General features: G+C 35.4%; 1 protein-coding gene across 1 annotated transcript in view; it reads right to left on the reverse strand.

Moving 5' to 3' along the window:
* Positions 1–19,479, reverse strand: part of LOC148311481 (uncharacterized) — a 36,545-nt gene extending 17,066 nt beyond the window's left edge. Inside the window, exons 1-8 of the mRNA XM_088256575.1 lie at positions 19,248–19,479; positions 17,149–17,322; positions 7,135–7,280; positions 5,789–6,034; positions 3,108–3,251; positions 2,374–2,628; positions 1,213–1,329; positions 412–568 (exon numbers count right to left, since the gene is read on the reverse strand). Coding sequence (XP_088112701.1) covers positions 412–568; positions 1,213–1,329; positions 2,374–2,628; positions 3,108–3,251; positions 5,789–6,034; positions 7,135–7,280; positions 17,149–17,322; positions 19,248–19,479 — 1,471 coding nt within the window. The remainder of the gene's footprint in view (positions 1–411; positions 569–1,212; positions 1,330–2,373; positions 2,629–3,107; positions 3,252–5,788; positions 6,035–7,134; positions 7,281–17,148; positions 17,323–19,247) is intronic.
* Positions 19,480–26,999: the final 7,520 nt, after the last annotated feature.

The raw sequence follows: 26,999 nt of genomic DNA on the forward strand, positions 1-26,999 counted from the left end.
GGTTTTGTATGTTTTAATTCAGCCCTACCCAGTTTCCTGAACAACAAAACCCTTAAAATTACCACAAAAGAAGAGCTGGCTTAAAACATTTTGACCAAAAAATAAAAGTAAGGTTTCGTATGTTTTAATTCAGCTCTACCCAGTTTCCTGAATAACCCTGGAAATACAAACGATGAAAAATAAAACCTTTACACATAGTGCGAAAAATTCAAAACAACTAATGCAAGATATTCGGATTGGGTTGATATTCTATTGTAACGGTCAGCAAAATGTACTGAACCTGAAAAAAAAGTAAATATTATAATTTTCATGAAATAATATCATCAAATGGATCAGAAACAGTTGTAGAAAAAGACCTTTTTCATGCTGTTACATAGAACATAGATAGAAATAGCACAGTGTTCTTGGTACCTGAATATCTGGTCCAGCCTTCTGGAGGTGAGAGGCTTCTGTGGTCGTAGTGTCGAGGAGACTTGGATCTTGAGCGTTGGGAGTGTCCTCCGTGCATCGGTTGAGGGCCATCTGCTGGAGCCGCAGAGTGAGAACGCTGTCCTAACATGCCTCCATTCTGAAATATGATAAAAATTATTCAAAACTTAACATTGAAAAAATTGGCTGATTTTGAAGTCAATTTTCTGGTCTTGCTATACAAATAGACGCATATATTTACTTGACTAAGTTACCATCACGCCGCTTCCCTCGAGAGTAAGCAGAGGGAATATAACGCCACACTAACCTGTCTTTGGAAACGATCTTCACCTCTAACATAGTCATGTTTATTCTCATACGATTCTGCCAATTATTCCGACCACTTGGCATGATGTGGTATTTGAAATGCTTGATCATGCCAAGTTTTTGTCAGTCTTCCTCTGATTATATTTCCAACTTCATTCACCTCATAATTTTATTTTACTGTTATTTATTTAATCAATCGATTCACATGGCTAAAACATCTTATCACACCTTTCTTTATTTTATCGATAATGCTTTTCATGTCATTCTTTCCTTATATCACCATTAGAACTTCTATCATACATCGTCTGGCCACTGCACTCAGTCTACTTTCATCCTTCTCTTACCAACTTAATGCTTTATTTCCATACATAAGGGTTGGAACTCCTAAAAGTGGCTTTCATATTTAATTATGGTATACTAATCGGATTCAAAATACTTAAAGAGGTGGATTGTTTGTCTAATTTAAGGTAACCTTACCTTTCTATATCCATGCGAATAAGAATTTGGTTTTGTATCTCTACTCATGACAGCAGCTCTCTGTCTGCCCTGAGGACTCATGTCACGACGACTTCTTCTCCCAAACTCAAGCTCCATCTGCAACATTTTACAGCAAATATTTTTTTTATCCTATCATCGAATTTATTTAATTGCGATCAAATTGTATTCTCATTGTTTTTACTACTTTTTTTAAATGGACACAGTCCAGCACGGCAGACAGACACAGAACAGTCCCGAGGTATTTGCAGAGAACGTTCAATCATCGCATTTCCCGCTCTACCATCCAAAGACTGTCCAAGAAATGGGTACAATAGGGGTGTTCACGGTATACAAACAGACACGTAACAGTGCCAAGGAACGTTTAGTCATCGCATTTCCCACTCAACTACCCATGAATCAAGATTATCCAAGAATCAAGATCATCCAAGAATCAAGATCATCCAAGAATCAAGATTATCCAAGAATCAAGATTATTCAAGAATCAAGATCACCCAAGAATCAAGATCACCCAAGAATCAAGATCATCCAAGAATCAAGATCATCCAAAAATCAAGATTATCCAAGAATCAATATTATCCAAGAATCAAGATCATCCAAGAATCAAGATCATCCAAGAATCACGATTATCCAAGAATCAAGATTATCCAAGAAAATTAGTAAAATAGAGGGTTCACAATACACAGGCACCTCTATAACCTAACCAGCATAGCTAGCAGACACTGAACAGTGCCATGGCATTTGCAGAGAAACTTCAGTCATCGCATCTCCCACTCAATCATCCAAAGACTAATCAAGGAATAAATTAATCCTCTCTTCTCTCTCTCTCTCCAGTGGCTCTACAGCCCATAAGTAGCCTTGGACTGCTTCTGCAACTCGGCTGTCCAAACTCAAAACACAGTAAGGGACATTTTTTGTGGTATGTTTTTTTTTGCATTTTTGGACTAAGTAGATTCTACTTAGTCCAAAAATGCTAAAAAAAGTACTACAAAAAAATGTCTCTTACTGTGTTTTAAGTTTGGACAGCCGAACTGCTCCTGTCCTTAGAGGCCGACATCCAGTTTAACACCTTTTCTTTACTTCCTCAGAAATCGTTCATTCATCATTCAACTAATAATATGATTAGTATGCATGTGGACGGACCACCTCGGCCGGCGGCGGGCTGGAGCTGGAGCCGAGGCTGGAGATGCTGGCGCCGTCGGCCACGACGCGGCGCGGGCGGGCGCGCGCGCGGTGCGCGTGCTGGCGGCAGCGCGCGCCCGCGCAGCCCTCCAGCTCGCAGTCGGACGTGGTGTCCGAGTCGGACAGCCGGCTGTTGGACGTGGACGGCGGCGACAGGTGGTCGGTGGGCGTCAGCGCCGGTTCGGCCTCCATGTCGCACGTGTCCATGCGGTAGCGCTGCAACAATACCAGTCTCCAATATTAACCACTTGATATGGAACAAGTCTTAAAAATGAATCACTTGATATGGAACAAGTCTTAAAAATTAACCACTTGATATGGAACATGTCTTATTTTTTTAAAAAAACCCTTATCCGCACCCAATGGTGCATAGGGCACTGCGTCATATAAACGCAGTGTTATCTTGATCGTTTACACATGAAGGAAAGGTGATCAGCCCTCCGCTTCAGGTGGTACCTGGTACAGTCCAGGGTAATATTGAATAAATATTACAGTGAAAAAATCACTAATATTTACTTGACCCCCCCTGGGAATCGAACCCAGGACCTCCAGAACGGTAGCCGAGCGTGCTGACCATTACACTACGGAGGCGGGCGTCTTAAAATCGGCGGGTTGAATCGTTTTGGTCAGGCGCCGTTGATAAGACGTGGATGTTGCACTATATGTTGCACAAATGCTAAGATTGTTGCACTAACCCCTCCATGTGTCGGCGCTATGTCCTCGTGTGTTGTGAGGTAGTACCATTCCGGTTCATCGTTTAGTGGTGTTAGACTCAGCTCCAAGACGATCTCTCCCAGGAAATCATTCGGTCCATATCTGTTGAAGTCCCATACAGTCACCTACGAAAAACAAAACACACAATTGTATAACTTTGTACATTGCAGGAGACCAGATAGATATCTGTCATTTATTGAACGGCTAATGCCTTTAACATAATACATATATCGTAGTCATACAGGAGAAAGTGACCAAGTGCACTTTTTTTTTACAAAAACGTAATCATAGACGATTTGATATCTTACTAGCTTAATATTGCCCTGAAAAAAATCCCGATGGATTTTAAACTTGGAAGTAAATATAATATTTTGACTTGTTAAAAATGACTAACAGCATTGATGTTTATTTTCTTGTCAAGCAAAAGTTGCTTTAATGGCCCTCCTGAACATTTTACGTTGTGTTAGTTGGTCACTTTCTCCTGTACGGCTACGATATACATCATCCAATATAAAAATATTAGATACTGTATATATTGTATATGTATTATGTTAAATTATATGTTATGTTCATGTAGAAATGCAAAACTTTTCGCGAATAAATATAAAAAAATGATAACTCATGCTTTCAAATTCCCTACAACTGTCAGCGGGGCAAGTAAGTTAATACTAGCTAGTGTGTACAATCCACTTCCATGTTTTAACACCCAGGGTGACAGCAGCAGGAAGGTTAGTAGCCCTACTAGGGGACCCCAGCCTCATTAGGAAACCACCCGCACCGACAGGCCAACACACCGCGCTCTATACCCGCCCCCAAACCCAAATTCCTAAGGAGGAATATCAAGCAACCTTAACTACAAAAGTGACCTTTCAAGGATTTTGTAAAAAATATAGTTCAACCAGATGAAGGTATTGGACTAGAATTTTCAGGTAATTGGAAAAAGCAGATAGTTGACTAACTCCAGCAACCAGATCAAGCGTTTTGGACTAGAATTTTCAGGTAAGTAGAATAAGGAGACAGTTGACTATAAATGAAAGAAGGACACAGTTAAATGTAAATGGAAGAAAGAGACAGTTGACTGTAATACGTGGAACAAGGAGACAGTTGTCTAACTCCAGCAACCAGTTCAAGAATTTTGGACTAGAATTTTCATGTAAGTTAAAAAAGGAGACTGTTGACTTTAAATGAAAGAAAGACACAGTTGAATGTAAACGGAAGAAAGAGGCAGCTGACTATAAATGGAAGAAGGAGACAGTTGATAATCTCCAGCATCCTCATCAAGAGTATTATAATAGAATTTGTGGGAGGATACAGTTGTCTACCTCCAGTATCCGCATCAAGAGTATTGGACTAGAATTTTCAGATAAGTGGATGAAAGAGACAGATGGCTTTAAGTGGAAGAAGGATACAGTTGGCTATAAGTGGAAGGAGACAGGTGATAACCTCCAGCATCCTCATCAAGAGTATTATAATAGAATTTGCAGGTAAGTGGGAGGAGACAGTTGTCTACCTCCAGTATCCGCATCAGGAGTATTGGACTAGAATTGTCAGATAAGTGGAAGAAAGAGACAAATGGCTTTTAGTGGAAGAAGGAGACAGTTGATTACCTCCAGCATCCGAATCAAGAGTATTGGACTTTAATTCTCAGGTAGTGGAAGAAGGAGACAGGTGGCTATAAGTGGAAGAAGGAGACAGTTGATAACCTCCAGCATCCGAATCAAGAGTATTGGACTGAAATTCTCAGGTAAGTGAAAGAAAGAGACAATTAGCTATAAGTGGAAGAAGGAGACAGTTGACTACCTCCAGCATCTGCATAAATAGACTATTGGACTAGAATTTTCATGTAAATGGAATAAGCAAACAGTTGGCCATAAGTGGAAGAAGTAGACAGTTGACTAACTCCAGCAACTAGATCAAGAGTTTTGAGCTAGAATTTTCAGATAAGTGGAAGAAAGAGACAGTTGACTATAAGTGGAAGAAGGAGACAGTTGGCTATAAGTGGAAGAAGGAGACAGTTGATAACCTCCAGCATCCGAATCAAGAGTATTGGACTGAAATTCTCAGGTAAGTGAAAGAAAGAGACAGTTAGCTATAAGTGGAAGAAGGAGACAGTTGACTACCTCCAGCATCTGTATAAATAGACTATTGGACTAGAATTTTCATGTAAATGGAATAAGCAAACAGTTGGCCATAAGTGGAAGAAGTAGACAGTTGACTAACTCCAGCAACTAGATCAAGAGTTTTGGGCTAGAATTTTCAGATAAGTGGAAGAAAGAGACAGTTGACTATAAGTGGAAGAAGGAGACAGTTGGCTATAAGTGGAAGAAGGAGACAGGTGACTACCTCCAGCATCCGCATAAATAGACTATTGGATTAGAATTTTCATGTAAATGGAAGAAGGAGACAGTCGGCTATCAGTGGAAGAGGGAGACAGGTGACTACCTGCAGCATCAGCATATATAGTCTATTGGACTATAACTCTCAGGTAAGTGGAAGAAAGAGTCAGTTAACTATAAATGGAAGAAGGAGACAGTTCGCCATAAGTGGAAGGAGACAGTTGACAACCTCCAGCATCCAAATCAAGAGTATTGGACTATAATTCTCAGGTAAGTGGAAGAAGGAGACAGTCGGCTATAAGTGGAAGAAGGAGACAGTTGACTACCTCCAGCATCCGCTGCTTCAGGTCCGACCTCCTGATGCCGGAGTAGACGAAGGTCTGGTTCCAGCGGGGGTCGTTGGTGCTGGCCAGGGTCTTGGTCCTCCTCTTGGACTTCTCGCTGCGGTCGGGGAGCAGGAAGATCTTGGCGTACGGACAGCGAGGCGGACCCCCAGGCCGCGGAATGAGGCAACTACCGCACACGATGGTGACAACCAGCTGCAGCGCGGCTGGGTCGAAGCCGAGCTTCACCTGCAAAAACGTTCGGTTATTTTTCCGGTAATCACAATAACTAGCTAACTAACTAACTAACTAACACAGGGATAGGCAGAGAGAATCGTCCACACCACTCTGTCTTTGCAAACATTCCTCGCCTCTTCTACATTCATGCATCTCCTCATACATACCCGACGATTATTTCGACTCCTGACCCGGTCGCTTTCAAGTATTTGACATACCTGATTGTGCCAAGTTTTTCTCGGTCGTCCTCTATCATAATAATAACAATAAATTTCGATAATTTATATCTTCCTTACCCTTATCTGCTCTCAATGGTGCATAGGGCACTGCATCATACAAACGCAGTGTTATCTTGATCGTTAACACACAAAGGAAAGGTGATCAGCCTTCCGCTTCAGGTAATATTGTCCAGGGTAATATTGAATAAATTTTAGAGTGAAAAAATCACATTTATTTATTTGATTCACATGCCCAAAACATTTCAACACACCTTTTTTATTTATTTTTTTATCAATGATGCCTCCATTTTTTTTTTTTCATTATTTTACCATTCAATCATCCATCGTATATCGTTTTGCCGAATATTCCTCTAAAATATCATATTTCACTGTGTTCGTCCTTCTTTTGCCAACTCGCTTCACTTCCATACATTAGGGCCGGTACCAGTCATAGTTTAAAATCAATTGTGACATTGTTTCGATGCATTTTGAACCATTTAGCATCATGCAAAATACGTTGAAACACGTGTGACAATAGTTGAGAAATTGTGGTATTTACCAAGTTAAATTTAAATGAAAAATGGATGGATATTACCGCAAAGTGACTGCAGAATCAAGTAAAGAAAGATATTCACCAATAGATGTCTCTAGTGAAGTTCTAGTGATTCAAGAACAAGCTTTCTAAATTGGTTCATATATATAGAACTTCCAAGAATTTGAGTAGTGTGGTTGTCAATAATTGGTAGAATTGGTGAATGTTACACGTGTGTAAAGTGATCACTTAAACCAGCCTATGACGGTCGTCAGCCCCGTAAATGCCCAGACTTCCATATTCTTCTTCATCTTTGATGAGATGTCAAAAAATAATATAAATTAAATAAAGAATGCATTTACCTGTAATCTTCCTCCCACATTAGGGTTGTTGGTCGTTGAAAGTCTTGGTTTGTTGTATCTGTGTCCCGAATGGACGTCAGGAGATCCCGGCGACGTCACCAGGACCGAAGGCTTGTCGTGGATCCCGACATTATCCGTGTACACATCTGCGGAAAAGAAATTACCAAATATTAAGTATTGTCTGATATATTTTTTTTCATTTGAATCAAATGTCAATAGGCAGGACATATTGCAAGACAGGACCCCAAAGATGAAGCCCATTTTTTTACGATGGAGACCTTGGGAGAACAAAAGATGCGTTGAAAGACCTCAAAAGAAATGGTCCGACGACATAGTCGCTGTGGGGGGTAGAAACTGGCTGCAAGCAGCAACCGACCAAAGGAAATGGAAAGAAGGGGAAGAGGCCTATGTCCAGTAGTGAAAGACAGAGGGCTCATGAAAATGTGTTAATGTGTTAATGCAGTAAAATTTGGTGTTATATGTAGGTAAATTATTCTGCACGGAGTTGAATCTTTGAGTTGGATCTTCCTCGAAAGACATCTAGGGGAAGACCTAAAAATTCATGGATGCTACAAAAAGACAACATGATTTGAAGGCATGACCTTCATGATTTAGGTGACGTTGTACAAAATAAAGAGTTCACGCATTGGTGTAACAGGCATTAATAGTAAGGTAAAAGAAAGGCGATTGATATGATATGAGCACATAGGACGCAGAGAACCTGAACATACATATGTATTTTAAACTAGGCAATTGCCATGGATCTTCTTCGAAAGACACCTAGAGGAAGACCAAAAATTCATGAATGGTACAGAAAGATAACATGACTCGAAGGCGTGACCTAGGTGACGTTGTATATGATAGAAGGACCTACGACCTGAGAACATTGAGAGCTGACTTTAACAGTCTTTAAAGATGATTAGTTAGGATGTAGCCAGGAAGAAGATGAAGATACAGAGTTGAACCATGTACCCTCAAGATCAGTAGTATGAATATATTAGAGGCATTCGAAATGTGACTACATCATAGAATGCCATCCATTCCATGGACCGATATGGTCAACAACGCAAATATGATCCAAAGAGCAAGAACAGGGAGACAATTGATGACTGATATCAAGGTCCGGAAGATGTTCTATCTGGGGCATGTGCTGAGAGGAGACAAGTACGAGCTATTGCACCTAATAGAAGGTCAGCGATATGTGGGCAAAAGACAGATCTCCTGGCTTCGGAATATAAGAGATTGGACGGGGATCAAGACCGTCAAGGCGCTGTTTAGAGCTGCTAGAGACAAGGACAATTATTCTCAAATGATAATCGGTTAAGGGGACCTGACGTGACACGTACAGCAGAAGAAGATAAATTATGTTTTTTTATAGTGCTATGGAGCAAAACACAGATTCCATAATGATGATTTATGTGAATTTAGTAGAACACCATAAATTCAAACTAATTGGGGCTGTCCGCCTCCGTTGTGTAATGGTGTTGCGCTGGCGCTCGGCTACCGTTCTGGAGGTCCCGGGTTCGAATCCCAAAGGGGGTAAAATAAATATAAGTGATTTTTTCACTGTCATATTTATTCAATATTACCCTGGACTGGTACCTGAAGTGAAGGGCTGATCACCTTTCCTTCATGTGTAAAACGTTCAAGATAACACTGCGTTTATATGACGCAGTGCCCTATGCACCATTGGGGTGCGGATAAGGGTTTTAAAAAAAATTGGGGCTGTGGCCTGTTCGGATTTGGAAAAGTTCGGATTAGTCGATTAATTTGTAATACAGTACACACATTACTTTACATTACAGTAGTAACATTGTACGCGCCGATCTATGCCACTTAATATTCAACATAAGATCTATTAATTCGCCAAATGAAGATTATCGATTTTAAGTCAAAAAATTAAGTGATTGTTTGTGTGATATTTCTTGTTCATTCAGCTCTAATGTTGATAAAATACTACATGACGTTGTTTAAGGTATATGCACATTATTTGGTACATTTTACATTTCAATCTAATATTACAGTACTTGAGTTGCAATACAGGTACATTACTGTATACTTTATTAACTTTTCAATCATTTTAATCAAAATTAGGTTATATACTCGTATAATAATTTTATGTTATTTAATATATCATAATAATAAGTGTGTTCTTCAGCCTTTACGTGTTTTTAAATGTTTTCTACAAAATTAACACTTGTAACTACTTAGTGAGTTTTATTTCATAAGACGACTAGCTTCGAAAACTACAGATGTTTTCATCTACAGGTGAATAGTAAAATAATTTTACTATTATTTATTATTGTTTTACTTTTCACCTGCATATCGGCTGTCCAAACTTAAAACACAGTAAGGGACATTTTTTGTAATACATTTTTTTTTTGCATTTTTGGACTAAGTAGAATTTACTTAGTTACTTAGTTACTTACTTCATTTTTTGTAGTTCAAAAAAAACGTACTACAAAAAATGTCCCTTACTGTGTTTTGAGTTTGGACAGCATGTATCGGTATCTCTAGTTTTCGAAACTAGTCGTGTGTATTGAAATAAAACTCATTAAGTGTTTTTTACAAGTATTTATTATTTTTTTAAATAATCGACACGTCATTCCACAAAGTTAATGCCGAATCAATAAATAATGTTTTTCTTCAAAATCTTGATAGAATTTCCCGGGATTTTGAATTTCAGAGGTGTGGATTTCCCGGGTTCCACTAAATAGCATAAATAACCGGTTATTTTCACTGTAATAACTTTTCGATTACGCAATTGGAATGCTAATAGTTACTTCATCTCAATATTATATGTGTCAACATTGATTTGAAGCATCTACCAATTTTTATAAGTAAAAGAAGATGGAAGTCTAAGCATCCCAGAGCTTACGACCTGGCATTTGGCTGGCTTAAGTGATCACTCTATACGCTTACCTAGACATGTGCCATGAGGTACGCCACAAGTGATAATATCAATGATTGTCGGAATAATCTAATGGGATTGCGGTAAAAGTTCGTTCATAAATACAAGACATCTTCAGTCTTCAAACCCTTATCCGCACCCTAATGGTGCATAGGGCACTGCATCAGATAAGACAAGATATGCAAAAACAATAATCAATGTAATAAACAATGTGTTCAGTTTGCACAGTGTATTTTTGAGGAAATTATAGGACCTAGAAATGTGCCTTGAGGTACACCTGACGTGATTTTATCAACTGATTGCTGGATAAATTATGTAGTATGTTCATATATGCAAGATACACAAATACAAAAATCAATGTGATTTAACCCTAAATAACTAAACTATATTTGCAGATACATAGTAACTGAACATTCGTCAGACGGACTGCGCAATTAAAAACGTGAAAATTTTCAAAAGTATTTATCAAAAATAGCAACTGGTTACCTGACACTTAAATTTGGTCAATTAGGAATAGAGACACGTTTAACAATAAATCACTATTCAGTAAACAAAGCCTGGCGGGTGCAGGGTGCAGGGAAGTAAGTGCACTTGACTTTTTAGAAGAAGGGCGTCGTCGTATGGACGAATGTTTAGTTATCTAGGGTTAAAAATGTCGTGGATGTGTTCAGTTTACACTGTGTATTCGTTAGAAGAGTTCGGGGCCTAGACATGTGCCTTGAGGCACACCTAACATTTTCGAAATTTTGAGTGTGCATTATCGAAAAACATTTTTTTTAATATTAAATGCAAATTAATTTATTTTCGTACATTTATATTTTTTTCCCCCAGTTCACGTTGAAAATATCCTGTGATTCGATTTTTGACTCGATAACTCTTCTTTTTTTATATTATTCGCGATCATCGGTTAAGTGCAGTTTATATATTTTTTGTTTCTTTTTTTTTGACATTAATATATATATATATATATATATATATATATATATATATATATATATATATATATATATATATATATATATATATATATATATATATATATATATATATATATATATATATATATATATATATATATATATATATATATATATATATATATATATATATATATATATATATTTGTTTTCAATACCCCCAATTAATAGTTTCCCTACATCAAGGTTATTTTATGCTCATCTTAATGATTTTTACATAAAATAAATAAAATAAAAAAATCTATTTACATTTCCCCTCCATTTAAATTTTAATTTAGTCCAGCAAAAAACGTAAAATAGGGGTTTCACTGTGTATTTTCTACATAATTGTAAAATTATTTCGATTAGCTTTATACCATAGTGTATTTTTTATTATATTGTATACCCGACCGTTTGCCTGTGTGTGATTTTTCGTTCAAGTTTCAAAAATATTATGATACATATATGTACATATAAATAAATACATGTACCATGGAATGTTAAGAAGTGAAATATAGACAAAAAGTGTGTTAATAAAAAGGGTGAAAGTAGACTGAATGCAGTCGAAATGCGATCTCTTAGACGAATGTGCGGCAAAATCATGTGTGATAGATATTCAAATGGTGGTGTAAGGAAGGAACGCATATTTCTTAATTTGATAGATAAGCATTACCCATCAAATTAAGAAAAGGTATGTTGAGATTTTTTTTACATGTAAATCAAATGAGTGAAGAAAGGACAGTGTGACAAATTTATGAGGATGTCTGAGTGTTTATTCGTTGGGAAAGTATAGGACCTAGACATGTGCCTTGAGGCACACCTAACGTGATTTTATATCATTGAATAGCCGGAGGGAAAAAAAGAACAGTGTTACAAATTTACGAGGCAAATATGGTTAGCAATAGAAGCAAAGGAAGTCCGAGAAACACTTGGCAATATACAGTATTTCAAATCACGTCAGGATTCGGAATAATCGTCGGGTGTGTGTGAGGAGATGCATAAGTGTGAAAGAAGCGACTGAAGAAAGACAGATTGGTGTGGCGCTCTATTCTCTCTGCCTACCCCTGCGGGGGAGCGGCGATATGGTTAGTGAAAATCAAAACAAACAAATGAAATCTTGATACGTATTTCAACTATACGACCAAACAAATTGACCAATCACTGTATTTTGTACAATTCCTATTATAACTAATATATTATACAGATATACACAAATACAGGGAAAAATCATCTCTAAAAGATCTGTGCTAATACATACACAAGACATTTATACTAAACATTACTAATCTAGGATGATCATGGTGATGATACGTGATAAGTGCTCGAATGTTTAATTTTAAAATTGTTGCTCCCTCAGTACAAGAGTGCACAAGACAGCGGTGGATATGAAACACAAATCAGACGTAAAAAACGGGAATAGATATGTTACGGGCAATGCTAGAATACGGAGTAAACCTAGGTTTATCCGGGTCAACTTAGCATTACCCAATCCTGTTGGGTGATGTTCGAAAACTGACAAAAATAAATTGAAATTTTCAGTTTACCCATGTACACCCAACACTGGCCGGGTAATGTTAGGTTAGTTTTTTTAATTTCATTAATTGATTCAGCAGTCACTTTGTGGTAAAATCTATTCATTTTTAACACTTTCCTTATCATTCATCGTTCACTCTGTGTAATACCACTTTAATACCACTTTACCACAAAGAGAACGATGAATGATAAGGAGAGAGTTATATTATTTATTGTAACTGCAGACAGTTGGTAGAATTCCATATTGAATTGTTGGGTAATATATATCCAAAATAAAACACTTTATTTTGGATTGAATTCTACATTTATTTATGAATATTTTAATACTTGACGCGTCACGTATTAATATATTCATAAATAAACGTAGAATTCAATCCAAAAACCCATGTTTTATTTTGGATATATTACTTAACGAGAGATATATTACCATAAAACAAAGTTAACAATGCTTTTAATAAACAAAATATATCCATTTTATTTAAGTTTATTCAGTAAACACTACTATTTCTCTAAATCTATTGTGACACGTGTTTCGATGCATTCCGCATCATACAGTATTTGAAAATGATGCTGAATGCATCGAAACACGTGACACAATAGATTATAAGAAATAGTGGTATTTATAAGTATACTTGGTACACCTAAATTAAAAATAGGTTTTTGAAATTTACTTTATAAAATGTTTGGTTCTTTTTAATGATATTATTTATTTTTATAATAAAACGTACAAATACAAATATTTTATTTAAATGTTCCTTTACCCTGACTCTGTACTTATATTGTCTACGTTTTTCTGATATTATCCAATCAGAATTGGGTAGACTGAAATTTCAATTTTATTTTTGTCATTTTTCTTGCCCAACAGAATTGGGTAATGCTGAGGTAACTCGGATAAACCTAGGTTTACTTCGTATTCTAACATTACCCGTAACATATACACCTAATAACGGTAACTGGGATGATCATCCAATTCCCTTTTCCTTGTAAAAATGCCACAAATTTCATATGTTTAAAAAAACACAATATATACAATCAAATACTGTGGCATTTGAACGCTGAAAAGGGTATATAAAATATACATCACACAAAATCTAAAAAATTGATCTAAAAATCACACAACATATTTTTTTTTACAATTGATAACACTAGTCAAATTCTTCAATTTATATTTGGACCTCAACAAAAAGACATCCAGCTTTTACGATGAAGATAACAAGACATCAAATCTGATTCAAAAACTTGTCGTGAAAATATAAAATTTAACGTCATAGGGTGTGTTAGGGGGCGTATCCCTTTATGTATCTGCTTTATATAGCTGTAATAGTAGTAGTAGCTGTAATGTGTAATGGCCAGCACGCTCGGCTACCGTACTGGAGGTCCCAGGTTCGATTCCCAGGGGGGGTCAAATAAAAATAAGTGATTTTTCCACTCTAATATTTATTCAATACTATCCTGGACTGGTACCTGAAGCGGAGGGCTGATCACCTTTCCTTCGTGTGATCTCGATCAAGATAACACTGCGTTTATATGATGCAGTGCCCTATGCACCATTGGGGTGCGGAAAAGGGTTTGAATGACGTCATTTGTTACCAACTTACGAAAATAGCGTTTTAACGAAGGCGAATTTGGCAAAAGAAAATGATGAATGAAAATATTGATTTTACCGGCTGTTATAAACACAAAACGAGTCTTATACAATCCTTTATAGTTTAGTATGTTAAATTAGATATTCCGACCGAGTTGTAATAGAAATATGAATGGTTAAACATGTGTGTGATTATTGGCTAATAAATTTATATGAAAAATCACAAGACTATCGGTAACATTCTTATTGAAATCTGTAGAGATGTAATAGAGATGACCTGTAATAGTAGAAGTGTGGATTAATTTCTGTGACGTCATTTGTTACCAACTTACAAAAACAACGTATTTACGAAAGTGAATTTTGCGATAACATTCTTTTTGAAATCTGTAGAGAACTAAGGGATAAATGAAGGTTTAAACTTTATATATTTTTACAAAACGAAAAACGTGCGTTTGCATACGTCATCAAATTTCCGTCATCGAACGTTTTATGGCATCATTTGGTTTATTTTCTATGGTTTATAGAGCTGTTATAGTAGTAGTGTGGATTGTTTGTTTACCACTACACTATCATTTGTGTTTTACAAATATGAGGGGAGGGGAGGGGTGACCATAGACATCAACAAAAAGAGCCGCGAATAATTTAGCAATTTTACCAATATTAAAATAACTCCATCGTTTCCGTGGCGTCATTTATTACCAACTTACGAAAACAAGGTATTTACGAAAGCGAATTTTGCAAACGAAAATGATGAATGAAAATATTGATCATATCGGCTGTTATAAACACAAAACGTGTCTTACACAATCCTTTATAGGTTGAGTATGTTAAATTACTTTTAAAAGTGCACGGATTCCACTGCAGCCAATAGAAATATTAATGGATAAATATCATGATGTCGCTCACTCCTTTCGAGAATGTCATAAATCAAAAATCGTCAATTTTCAGTTGTGCATGGTTTCGGAATGCCCAAAAAATGTACTGTGTCCTTGCAAAAGTGGCATATTTTTAACTTAATATTTACCCGGTACAGGGCAGAAAGTGTTAATTTTGCATTTTGTGGAAAAGGTATTGTTTAATTATTTTTTTAAATATACTTAATATTTTCAAGTGGAGAAAAAACCTTCAGGTTTTACCTAAAAATATCTGTTGCACTGTAAAAAGTTTAATAAGTGGCTTGATATTTATTTTTAATACATTGTATTATATTTTTAAACTTTATTATTTAATAACAAAATATGAAAAATCACAAGACTATCGGTAACATTCTTATTGAAATCTGTAGAGATGTAATAGAGATGAACTGTAATAGTAGTAGTGTGGATTCATTGTCCGCCTCCGCAGTGTAATGGTCAGCACGCTCGGCTACCGTTCTGGAGGTCCCGGGTTCGATTCCCAAGGGGGGTAAAATAAATACAAGTGATTTTTTTCACTGTAATATTTATTCAATATTACCCTGGACTGGTACCTGAAGCGGAGGGCTGATCACCTTTCCTTCATGTGTAAACGATCAAGATAACACTGCGTTTATACAATGCCCTATGCACCATTGGGTGCGAATAAGGGTTTTATTATTATTATTATTATAGATTCATTTCTATGACGTCATTCGTTACCAACTTACGAAAACAACGTATTTACGAATGCGAATTTTCCACAAGAAAACGATGAATGAAAATATTGACTATATCGGCTGTCATAAACACAAAACGAGTCTTATACAATCCTTTATAGGTTGAGTATGTCAAATTACATATTCCTTCCGAGTTATAATACCGGAAGTTATAAAAGTGCGCGGATACAGCAGCCAATAGAAATATGAATTACACGGTCGTCCGTCGCAACCAGACCGGTCGTTTTGCAAAACTCGGTAAGTTGCATATCGCACGTTGTATCAGCGTGCGAGGGGCTGCTGCCAGCGCGCTGTAACGACACGATTTTAAAACTTTCTGCCAACTTTGCGGAGCGTTTAGCGGTAATTTCGAACAAGCGCCATTCGGATATGTTGAAAACTTAACGGGCAGATAACTGCAGTGGAGGAGGTATCAGAAAATAAATTATACGAGGTTGTAGAGAAAGTTCTGAAGGATATATATTTATATATCGCTCACTCCTTTCAAGAACGTCATAAATCAAAATACTTGATTTTTCAGGAGAACGGTTTTAAAGTTTAAAAATATAACACAATGAATTAAAAATAAATATCAAGCCACTAATTGAAATTTTTACTGTGCAACAGATCTTTTTAGGTAAAACCTGAAGGTTTTTTCTACATTTGAAAAATATTTAATTTATTTATAAAAATAATGAAACAATACATTTTCTTCAAAATGCAAACACAACATTTTCTGCCCTGGAGCGGGTAAATATTAAGTTAAAAATATGCCTCTTTTGCTGGGATATAGTACATTTTCTGGGCATTCCGAAAACAACTGAAAATTGACGATTTTTGATTTATGACGTTCTTGAAAGGAGTGAGCGATATATATATATATATATATATATATATATATATATATATATATATATATATATATATATATATATATATATATATATATATATATATATATATATATGTAGCGGGTTAATATTTAGTTAAAAATATGCCGCTTTTGCTGGTATATGGTACATTTTCTGGGCAATCCGAAAACACGCACAACTGAAAATTGACGATTTTTGATATATGACGTTGTTGAAAGGAATAAGCGAAATATGTAAATAAAAGTAGAATTTAATCCAATAACCGTGTTTAATTCTGGATATATTACCCATCAATTAGGTTATTAGTTTCTCGTGAGGGTAACAACCAGGTTATGAATAAAAATAACGTTTTGGTGAGGACCTCCACAGTTATTTTAAATGTTGGCATTATTTTTCAATGGATCTGTATATATATCAGGAGGACCAGGTTATGAAGAAAAATGACGTTTTGGTGAGGACCTCCACAGTTATTTTAAATGTTGGCATTATTTTTCGATGGCTCTGCATAAATGTCGGGTTATCAGTTTCTCGTGACCAGGTTATACCTTTGTGAGATCGCCAGGCAGAGTGGATGACGCGTCGCGGAGCTGGAGAGGCCACCGCCCGCGACACGACGAGCTCCACCTGCACGTCTTGCTTGCTCTCGGCGATGATGTCATACACGTCCTCGGCCGACTTCCCCTGGAACGAGCGGCCATTCCATTCGAGCACTTCGTCACCTGCGGGAAAATAAAAAAAAGCCATGAGAAGCCATTCCACTCATAAATTTGAGCTGTTTACTTTTTTATTGTAACTGCAGACAGTTGGTAGAATTCCATTTTTTTTCTTTATTTATTTTAAATTCTTTTGCATTGCATAAAACATATTATTTTTTGACATCTCATCAAAGATGAGGAAGAATATGGAAGTCTGGGCATTTACGGGGCTGACGACCGTCATCGGCTGGTTTAAGTGATCACTTTACACACGTGTAACATTCACCAATTCTACCCATTATTGACAACCACACTACTCAAATTTACATCTCACCAATAGATGTCTCTAGTGAAGTTCTAGTGATTCAAGAACAATGTTTCTAAATTGGTTCATGTATAAAGAACTTCCAAGAATTTGAGTAGTGTGGTTGTCAATAATGGGTAGAATTGGTGAATGTTACACGTGTGTAAAGTGATCACTTAAACCAGCCGATGACGGTCGTCAGCCCCGTAAATGCCCAGACTTCCATATTCTTCCTCATCTTTGATGAGATGTCCAAAAATAATATGAAAATAACTCCTGTAATTGGAGATAATCCAGATTTTGTGAACAAGTATTTGGACACACTCAAAATGTTGTACATAAAACATTAACTCAAATACAAAAAAAAATATATAAAAATGAATACAAAAAAAGATCCCACAAAGGCATGGCCTGTGTGTTAGTGAAGGCTATAAGGGTATAGGTTTTATAAGTAGAACTAGATTGATAGTGTTATATTGAATTGTTGGGTGATATATCCAAAATTAAACACGGCTATTGGATTGAATTCTACTTTTATTTACATATATAAATATATATATATATATATATATATATATATATATATATATATATATATATATATAATAATAATAATAATAATAATAATAATAAAACCCTTACCGCACCCCAATGGTGCATAGGGCACTGCTTCATATAAACGCAGTGTTATCTCGATCGATTACACATGAAGGAAAGGTGATCAGCCCTCCACCTCCACTTCAGGTACCAGTCCAGTGTAATATTGAATAAATATTACAGTGAAAAAATCACTTATATTTATTAAACCCCCCTGGGAATCGAACCCGGGACCTCCAGAACGGTAGGCGAGCATGCTGACCATTACACTACGGAGGCGGACCTATATATATATATATATATATATATATATATATATATATATATATATATATATATATATATATATATATATATATATATATATATATATATATATATATATATATATATATATATATATATATATATATATATATATATATATATATATATATATATATATATATATATATATATATATATATATATATATATATATATATATATATATATATATATATATATATATATATATATATATATATATATATATATATATATATATATATATATATATATATATATATATATATATATATATATATATATATATATATATATATATATATATATATATATATATATATATATATATATATTTATATGATAATATGTGACGCGTTTCGTCTTATTATAACATTATCAAGACGAAACGCGTCACATATTATCATATATACCGTAGAACGGGGCTATTTGAACTTTGATGTGTTACTTGAACCAAGTATGAAAAAAAATACATCTGTATTTAGCAGTGAAGTTACTTAGGTGTATGATTTTATTGAGAAACTTGTGTTCATGCTTCAATGTATGCGCGTGTGAGGAGAATGGAACCATCCAGACTCCCCCACATCGCACTGTACGGCCAACCCCATGGTAGACGACCCCCGGGTAGACCACCAAAGAGATGGGTCGATGAGGCTAATCCATCTTAAAAACAGGCCGCAAGGCCTTTAATAATAATAAGAAGAAGAAGAAGAAGAAGCTTCAATGTATTGAAAGTCCTCACCTATTCTCAGCTGGCCCTCTATGTCTGCTATGGACCCTTTCTTGACCTTCTCTATGAAGGCGCCCCGGAGGCCGCAGTCCAGGACCTTGCCCCCGACCACCTTGAGCCCCAGGATGGCGGCGCTGCTGCCCGTGATGTTCCCCTCCACGGTCGACTTCCTCAGGATCATGTGGCCGATCATGCGAGATCCATCCACGGACGGCTGCCATGACATCGGGTTCTGCGCAGTCATCGCCAACTTATAGCATTCAACTTATAATCTAGCTAAAGTCATTCAACTTGTAATCTATCTATAAGTCACTCAACTTGTAATCTAACCATAAGTCTTTCGACGCATCATCTGGCCATAAATCATTCAACTTTCAACATGGCTAGATTATTCTAGCTATTAGTTATTGAATTTGTAATCTAGCCATAAGTCATTCAACTTGTAGCCATAAGTCTTTCAACTTATAACCTAGCCACAAGTCACACAACTCATCATCTAACACAACTCATCATCAACCTATAATGAATGGTTTATGCTTGAATGATGTAAGAAGTTGAATGATTTATCATTCAACTTACATGAGTCTTTAAACATACAATCTTGACATGAGTCATTCAACTTATAATCCAGCCATTCAACTCTCAATCTAGCCATAAGTCATTCAACATATCATCTAACCATAAGTCATTCAACTTGTAATCTAGCCAAAGTCGTTCAACTTGTAATCTAGCCAAAATCATTCAACGCATCATCTAGCCATAAATCATTCAACTCGTAATCTAGCCATAAACCATTCAACCTATAATTAATGGTTTATGATTGAATGATGTAAGTTGAATGAGTTATCAATTATTAAACATACAATCTAGACATAAGTCATTGAACTTATAATGTAGCAATAATTCATTCAACTTATAATCTAGCCATGAGTCATTCAACTTATAACCATAGTTCACGTTGTACTAGTTCACGTAAGGGATAAAATTAAGATAATGAGATATATTATATTTATACACTAAACTGTTGGATTTTTATTCCATTATGCTAAATTTAAAAAAATATATTTAAAAACTTTTTTCATTACATATTTTTTAAAATTTACTTTAAAATGTAATGGAAGCTTTATCTGATTACTAGCTGTTATAACGACTAATGGAAGAACATACATCAATTTTTAGTGATGTCACAATTCGCTCACTCCTTTCAAGAACGTCATAAATCAAAAAACTTGATTTTTCAGGGGAACGTTTTTAAAGTTTAAAAATATAATACAATGTATTAAAAAAATATATCAAGCCACTTATTGAACTTTTTACTGTGCAACAGATCATTTTAGGTAAAACCTGAAGGTTTTTTCTCTATTTGAAAAATATTTATTCTATTTAAAGAAATAATTAAACAATACCTTTTCTTCAAATAGCGAAAACAACACTTTCTGCCCTGTAGCGGGTAAATATTGAGTTAAAAATATGCCTCTTTTGCTGGGATATAGTACATTTTCTGGGCATTCCGAAAACATACACGACTGAAAATCGACGATTTTTGATTTATGACGTTCTTGAAAGGAGTGAGCGAATTGTATTCATCGCAGAATTTGAAGTATTCCAAATGTGGTTCTTTAGAAAAATGCTCATGTATCATGGGTTAAGAATTTTCCAAACTAAGATGCACTGCATCAGATTGATGCAGTATCATCATAATCGTCAATTACACGAAGACAAGCTGACCAGTCTAGCACTACAGATTCCAGTTATGGGGAAAATAATTTAAATATTTAAGAGAAATGTCACTAGTTTTTTTTTTGAGCCCATACGGGGATCGAACCCGGAGCCTTCAAACCTTTTTGAAAATCTACAAATTGGTAAAATGACGCTGGTTTTGAAAAATGGATACGTACCTTTTTTGTGAGCTTCCTAGCGAGCAAGCCATGCATCACATCCTTTACATGCCAAAAAGAACAAAAAATGAATCATGCAAAATAAATTAAACACACTTAGAGACCATTTTTGAACGCAGAGTGACCCTCAAGCTACAAAGTGAATCACATATCGCTCACTCCTTTCAAGAACGTCATAAATCAAAAAACTTGATTTTTCAGGAGAACCTTTTTAAAGTTTAAAAATATAATACAATGTATTAAAAATAAATATCAAGCCACTTATTGAACTTTTTACTGTGCAACAGATCTTTTTAGGTAAAACCTGAAGGTTTTTCTCCGTTTGTAAAATATATAGTATATTTTTAAAAAATCATTAAAACATACATTTTCTACAAATTGCAAAAACAACACTTTCTGCTCTGTAGCGGGTAAATATTAAGTTAAAAATATGCCACTTTTGCTGGGATATAGTACATTTTCTGGGCATTCCGAAAACATGCACAACTGAAAATTGACGGTTTTTGATTTATGACGTCCTTGAAAGGAGTGAGCGATGTGTGGAGTAGAACAACAACTAAATAACTTTTAAACACTCTCCTTATCATTCATCGTTCTCTTTGTGTAATGCCACTTAAAAACTCTCTTATCGGGTCATTACAGTCTAACTAACTGCACGAATTAAAGACTACAGTTGACTTTTTAACACTCTCCTTATCATTCATCGTTCACGTTTTGAAAAACCACTTAAAAACTCTCTCATCAGGTCATTTCAGTCTAACTAACTGTACTAATTAAAGACTACAGTTGACTTTTTAACACTCTCCTTATCATTCATCTTTCTCTTTGTGTAGTGCCACTTAAATACTCTCTTATCGGGTCATTTCAGTATAACTAACTGTACTAATTAAAGACTACAGTTGACTTTTTAACACTCTCCTTATCATTCATCGTTCACGTTTTGAAAAACCACTTAAAAACTCTCTCATCGGGTCATTTCAGTCTAACTAACTGTACTAATTAAAGACTACAGTTGACTTTTTAACACTCTCCTTATCATTCATCGTTCATTTTGTGTAATACCACTAAAAAACTGTACTTCACGACTACTGACTTCGGAATAACCATTCTCTCATCCTTTCAGTCCAAACAGACTCTACTAACAAAAGACTGTTTTCAGTTTTAAGTTGACTTTTCAACACTCTCCTTATCATTCATCGTTCATTATTCATTATGTGTAATACCACTTAAAACTACTCTGCGACTGCCGATTTTGGAATAACCATTCCGTCATCAGGTCTTTTTAGTCTACAATCTATGCTGTCTAATGTAAAGATTGTGTATATAGTCTATAGCTGACCTGATGAGGGTTTTTCCGATACCGGTAGTCATGAAGTAGAGCTAACTAACTAACCAACTAACCATCACGCCGCTTCCCCGCAGGGGTAGGCAGAGAGAATAGAGCGCCACACCACTCTGTCCTTGCAAACATTCTTCGCCTCTTCCACGTTCATGCATCTCCTCATACATACCCGCCGATTGTAGAACTTTTAAGTAAAGCTTTTAAGTGGTATTACACAAAGTTAACGATTAATGATAAGGTGAGTGTTATATTACCATACCACAAAGTTATCATTACCTACTTTAAAATAAAATAAAATAAATATTTTTTTACTTTAATTTCTGTCATCACACTGATGATGTCGGTAACGACGAAACCGATCGCTGGTCAAATAAAATAGCCGTAGAAAAAGCCATTGAGTTGTTGTTTGGTCCTTATATAAAATTTGCAAACATCATTTCGACCCGTATTTTTAAATAATTATTATATATTTGTGCGTGTGTTTCTGTGTATGTGTGTGTGTGTGTGTGTGTGTGTGTGTGTGTGTGTGTCTGCGTGTGTGTCTGTGTGGGTGTATGTGTTTGCCTGTGTGTATGCCTGTCTGTCTGTCTTAAAAATAAGTTCTACGGATGCATTACAATACAAATTTTTCACTTCAAATTAGACGTTTTACAAATGGAATTGGACGTTATATTATATTTCATAAAAAATACAAAATAAAAAATAAAATACAAGGAAATAAAGAATTAAAAACACAAACAAAATTATATTTTTTGTCTTCGGACAATCGTCGTGAAGTGACGTTGCTGTTTGATATCGACGCGCTTGCTTTCGGTAATCCTGCTTTGGGAAAGGAATCAGGTTTTGTTTGCGCTTTTAAAATTTGCTGTTTTTTGTTTTATTTTACCTAAAATTGTGAAACTGCGTACACAGTAGACGCTCTTTTAACCGGCTTCTTCTAGGAATGCCTCGCGCCCTAAATACACGCGGACAAGTAGCAACTAGATGTAATGGTCATAAAGAAATGGCGTGACTACGCTTTATATATTAAAAGTCGATTCGACACAAAAAGCAGCAGAAAATAACAAAAAATTAATCCATTGTAGACCTAATTTTTTTTTTAGTTGGAGTAATGTTGTCTTGTCCGCCTCCGTAGTGTAATGGTCAGCATGCTCGCCTACCGTTCTGGAGGTCCCGGGTTCGATTCCCAGGGGGGTTTAATAAATAAAAGTGATTTTTTCACTCTAATATTTATTCAATATTACACTGGACTGGTACCTCATGTGGAGGGCTGATCACCTTTCCTTCATGTGTAATCGATCGAGATAACACTGCGTTTATATGAAGCAGTCCCTATGCACCATTGGGGTGCGGTAAGGGATTTTTTATTATTAATGTTTGGCTTTTTCCCGTACATATTTTTTACGGTATGCGAAATGTTAATTTTTAATGTGTGAATTTCTAATACAGAATCAATGTTCTGTTTTCTTGCGAAAGTATTTTTTATTACTACCTTCTCTTTAACCGGCTTTTTTGTTTATCCGGCCCTGGGGCGGTCACGTCAAGGTCGGTTAGGAGAGAGTCTACTGTTATACATTATATGTATCAAACGCATTTAACTTAATAAACTGAAATATATTATAGTTAATAAACGTATGACGTGATTATCGTGGCCGCTAAAAATTGTATAAATGCGGCGACACTTAAAAATTCAAGTGTTAAATGTATACTTAATCCTTTCCGGTCCTATGTCGAATGTCATTCGACATCGACTTTATTCCGGTGAGTCCTATGTCGAATGTCATTCGACATCGACTTTATTCCGGTGAGTCCTATGTCGAATGTCATTCTACATCGACTTTATTCCGGTGAGTCCTATGTCGAATGTCATTCGACATCGACTTTATTCCGGTGAGTCCTATGTCGAATGTCATTCGACATCGACTTTATTCCGGTGAGTCCTATGTCGAATGTCATTCGACATCGACTTTATTTCGGTGAGTCCTATGTCGAATGTCATTCGACATTTTTTTCTTCATCAGTTTAGTGTTAAAATACAAGCAAACATATTTTTTTCTCACTCGTATTTAGTGTAAAATGTAATAATAAGACACAAGTTTGTATACATTCAAAATAAAAATAAATTATTAACACAAGTGTAGTTTTATTTTTAAAAAAACTTGGATGTATTGTTTAACCCTGTAATGCTGTAAATCTATTGTGGACCTGGTGGATTTTTTTTTATGGACCGGAAAGGGTTAATATTAACAGGACGTTTTTAATTTTTACACATTTGACAGGAGTTTTGGTTCGTTATATCCGAACTTAGTTAATTAGAGGTCCGTTATATCGAAGTTTTAATGCATTATAAAACGTCGAATTTGATTTGTGGGGCATCAAATTTGAAGTGACAAACCTGTTCACAAGATATGATTTCATTTGCCGATGTATTCACCTATGCGCATCAAACGAGTCACTCTGCGTTTTGAAAACAACAATTATAGATGCAAAATTAGGGAAACCAGACAACTTTTCTCCTGCGTTTCATGTTTGTGAGCCTATGAACTCTATATAGTGAGAACTAACAGATATTTCTGGAATAAATTACACAAGATTTTACATCATTTCATATTCCTAATTGCCATCGTACCTTATTTTAAAAATACATGAAAGAGGGCGCTATAACTATCCTTCAAAATTGAAAATTGACCAGGAAAAATGAAATATATATATATATATATATATATATATATATATATATATATATATATATATATATATATATATATATATATATATATATATATATAACTTTTACTTCATTTATAATATATACAGTGTTTGCTCACTACTTATAAAAAAGCTAAGAAATTCATTCACTGGGATATTTTGTTGAAAATCACTAAATTTAACCTAATAAAATTGTGGAAGCTAAAATTTCATCCTAATCTACATTCTGTTCCTATTCTGTTTTTTCCAGATTTGAACTTTTTTTCTATTTTATTATTTAAATAGAGCAATTGGATTTATCCCTTTTTTCTGGTTTTATTAATTCAAATATACTTTAGAAATACAAATAACACGTATAAACTATTAATTTCAAAATTGTAAACGAAATATGTGTGTCTGTGTATATGTGTATATGTGTTACCTACTTTCAAAATCCGCCAGATCCAATTTTATAAGATATTAAAATAAATACTCTATCGGAATGCCAATTGTGGGTATTATTGTTAAAATATATAAAATATATACTTGAAAACCTTGCTAAAAAATACTTAAAAACAGCGTTGTATTCCGCTATATTCATGGAACTTGCCTTCTGACCCATATCGGCCAATCAGAGAGCGGGGATAGGTCAAAAATTAAGATGACGTCATTATCGGTTTGTGTCTCGTGTTTTTTTTTAATACTGAAAAAAAACTAAAATAATGTTGAAATTCTCTATTTCCTAATATTTCATCTAAAGATAGACAAATCTTTTAAACATAAATGTTACCCGGAGAATTTTGCATTTTTGGAAAATCGACTACATGGATATGGCGGATTTTGAAAGTAGGCGACACATATCATGGATCGCGTGACAAAACTCAAAACGCAAAGTGACTATGGGCGGGACATGTAGTGAGACAGCACCACACAAGATGGATCCTTAAAATTTTGAGATGAAGACCTTGGGAGACTAAGATAGGTGTCGGAAGACCTCAAAAAAGATGGTCCGACGACATAGTCGCTGTGGGGGATAGGAACTGGTTGCAAACAGCAACCGACCGAAGGAAATGGAAGGATACGGAGAGACCTATATCCAGCAGTGTAGAAAAGATCATAAATAAAGAGTTCACCCATTCGTGGAAGCCTGGGTGTAATTATCATCAAAAATAAGGCAGAGGAAAGTCAATTGAGATGGTATGGGCACATAGGGCGTAGAAAACCTGAGCATATTGTAAACTAGGCGATCGTCATGGATCTTCCTCGAAAGGCGTCTAGAGGAAGACCAAAAAATTCATGAATGATACAGAAAGGTAACATGATATGAAAATCATGAAGGTATAGCCTAGGTGACGTTTTATATGATGGAAGGACCTACTGAGGGCGAGGAGAGCTGAACCCAATAGTCTTCAAAGACGATTTGTTGGGATGAAGCAAGAAAAAAAGACGATTTGCATGTTGGATAGTAAAGATAGGCAAGGTAGATGTGGACAACACATCACAAACATCCAGACTAATTTAATAAACATTCTTCAATTCACCTTGCAACTGGTGGGAATCGAACCCACCACGCCACATTGTTGCAGTCAAGCATCCCCCTAACTACGCCACAGCGCCTGTATTATCGATTATTTTATGAGTACATTTCATATCATATTTTCAAAAAATTATGTAGCTCCAAAAATTCTGTCAAAATATTGTGGAATGCCTCTATGGAAATGGTAATTCAGTTTTTGGGATAAATGCGCCATTGCTCTATTTAAATGCGTAAAAAAATGTATCTAAAGATCTAGTCGTGATTGGAATAATCTAACTGTGGACAGTTCTCCGCAGAGG

Source organism: Brachycentrus maculatus, unplaced genomic scaffold (genome assembly GCF_059751285.1).
Source record: "Brachycentrus maculatus isolate JH-2025_06_01 unplaced genomic scaffold, ASM5975128v1 h1tg000064l, whole genome shotgun sequence".
NCBI lineage: Eukaryota > Metazoa > Arthropoda > Insecta > Trichoptera > Brachycentridae > Brachycentrus > Brachycentrus maculatus.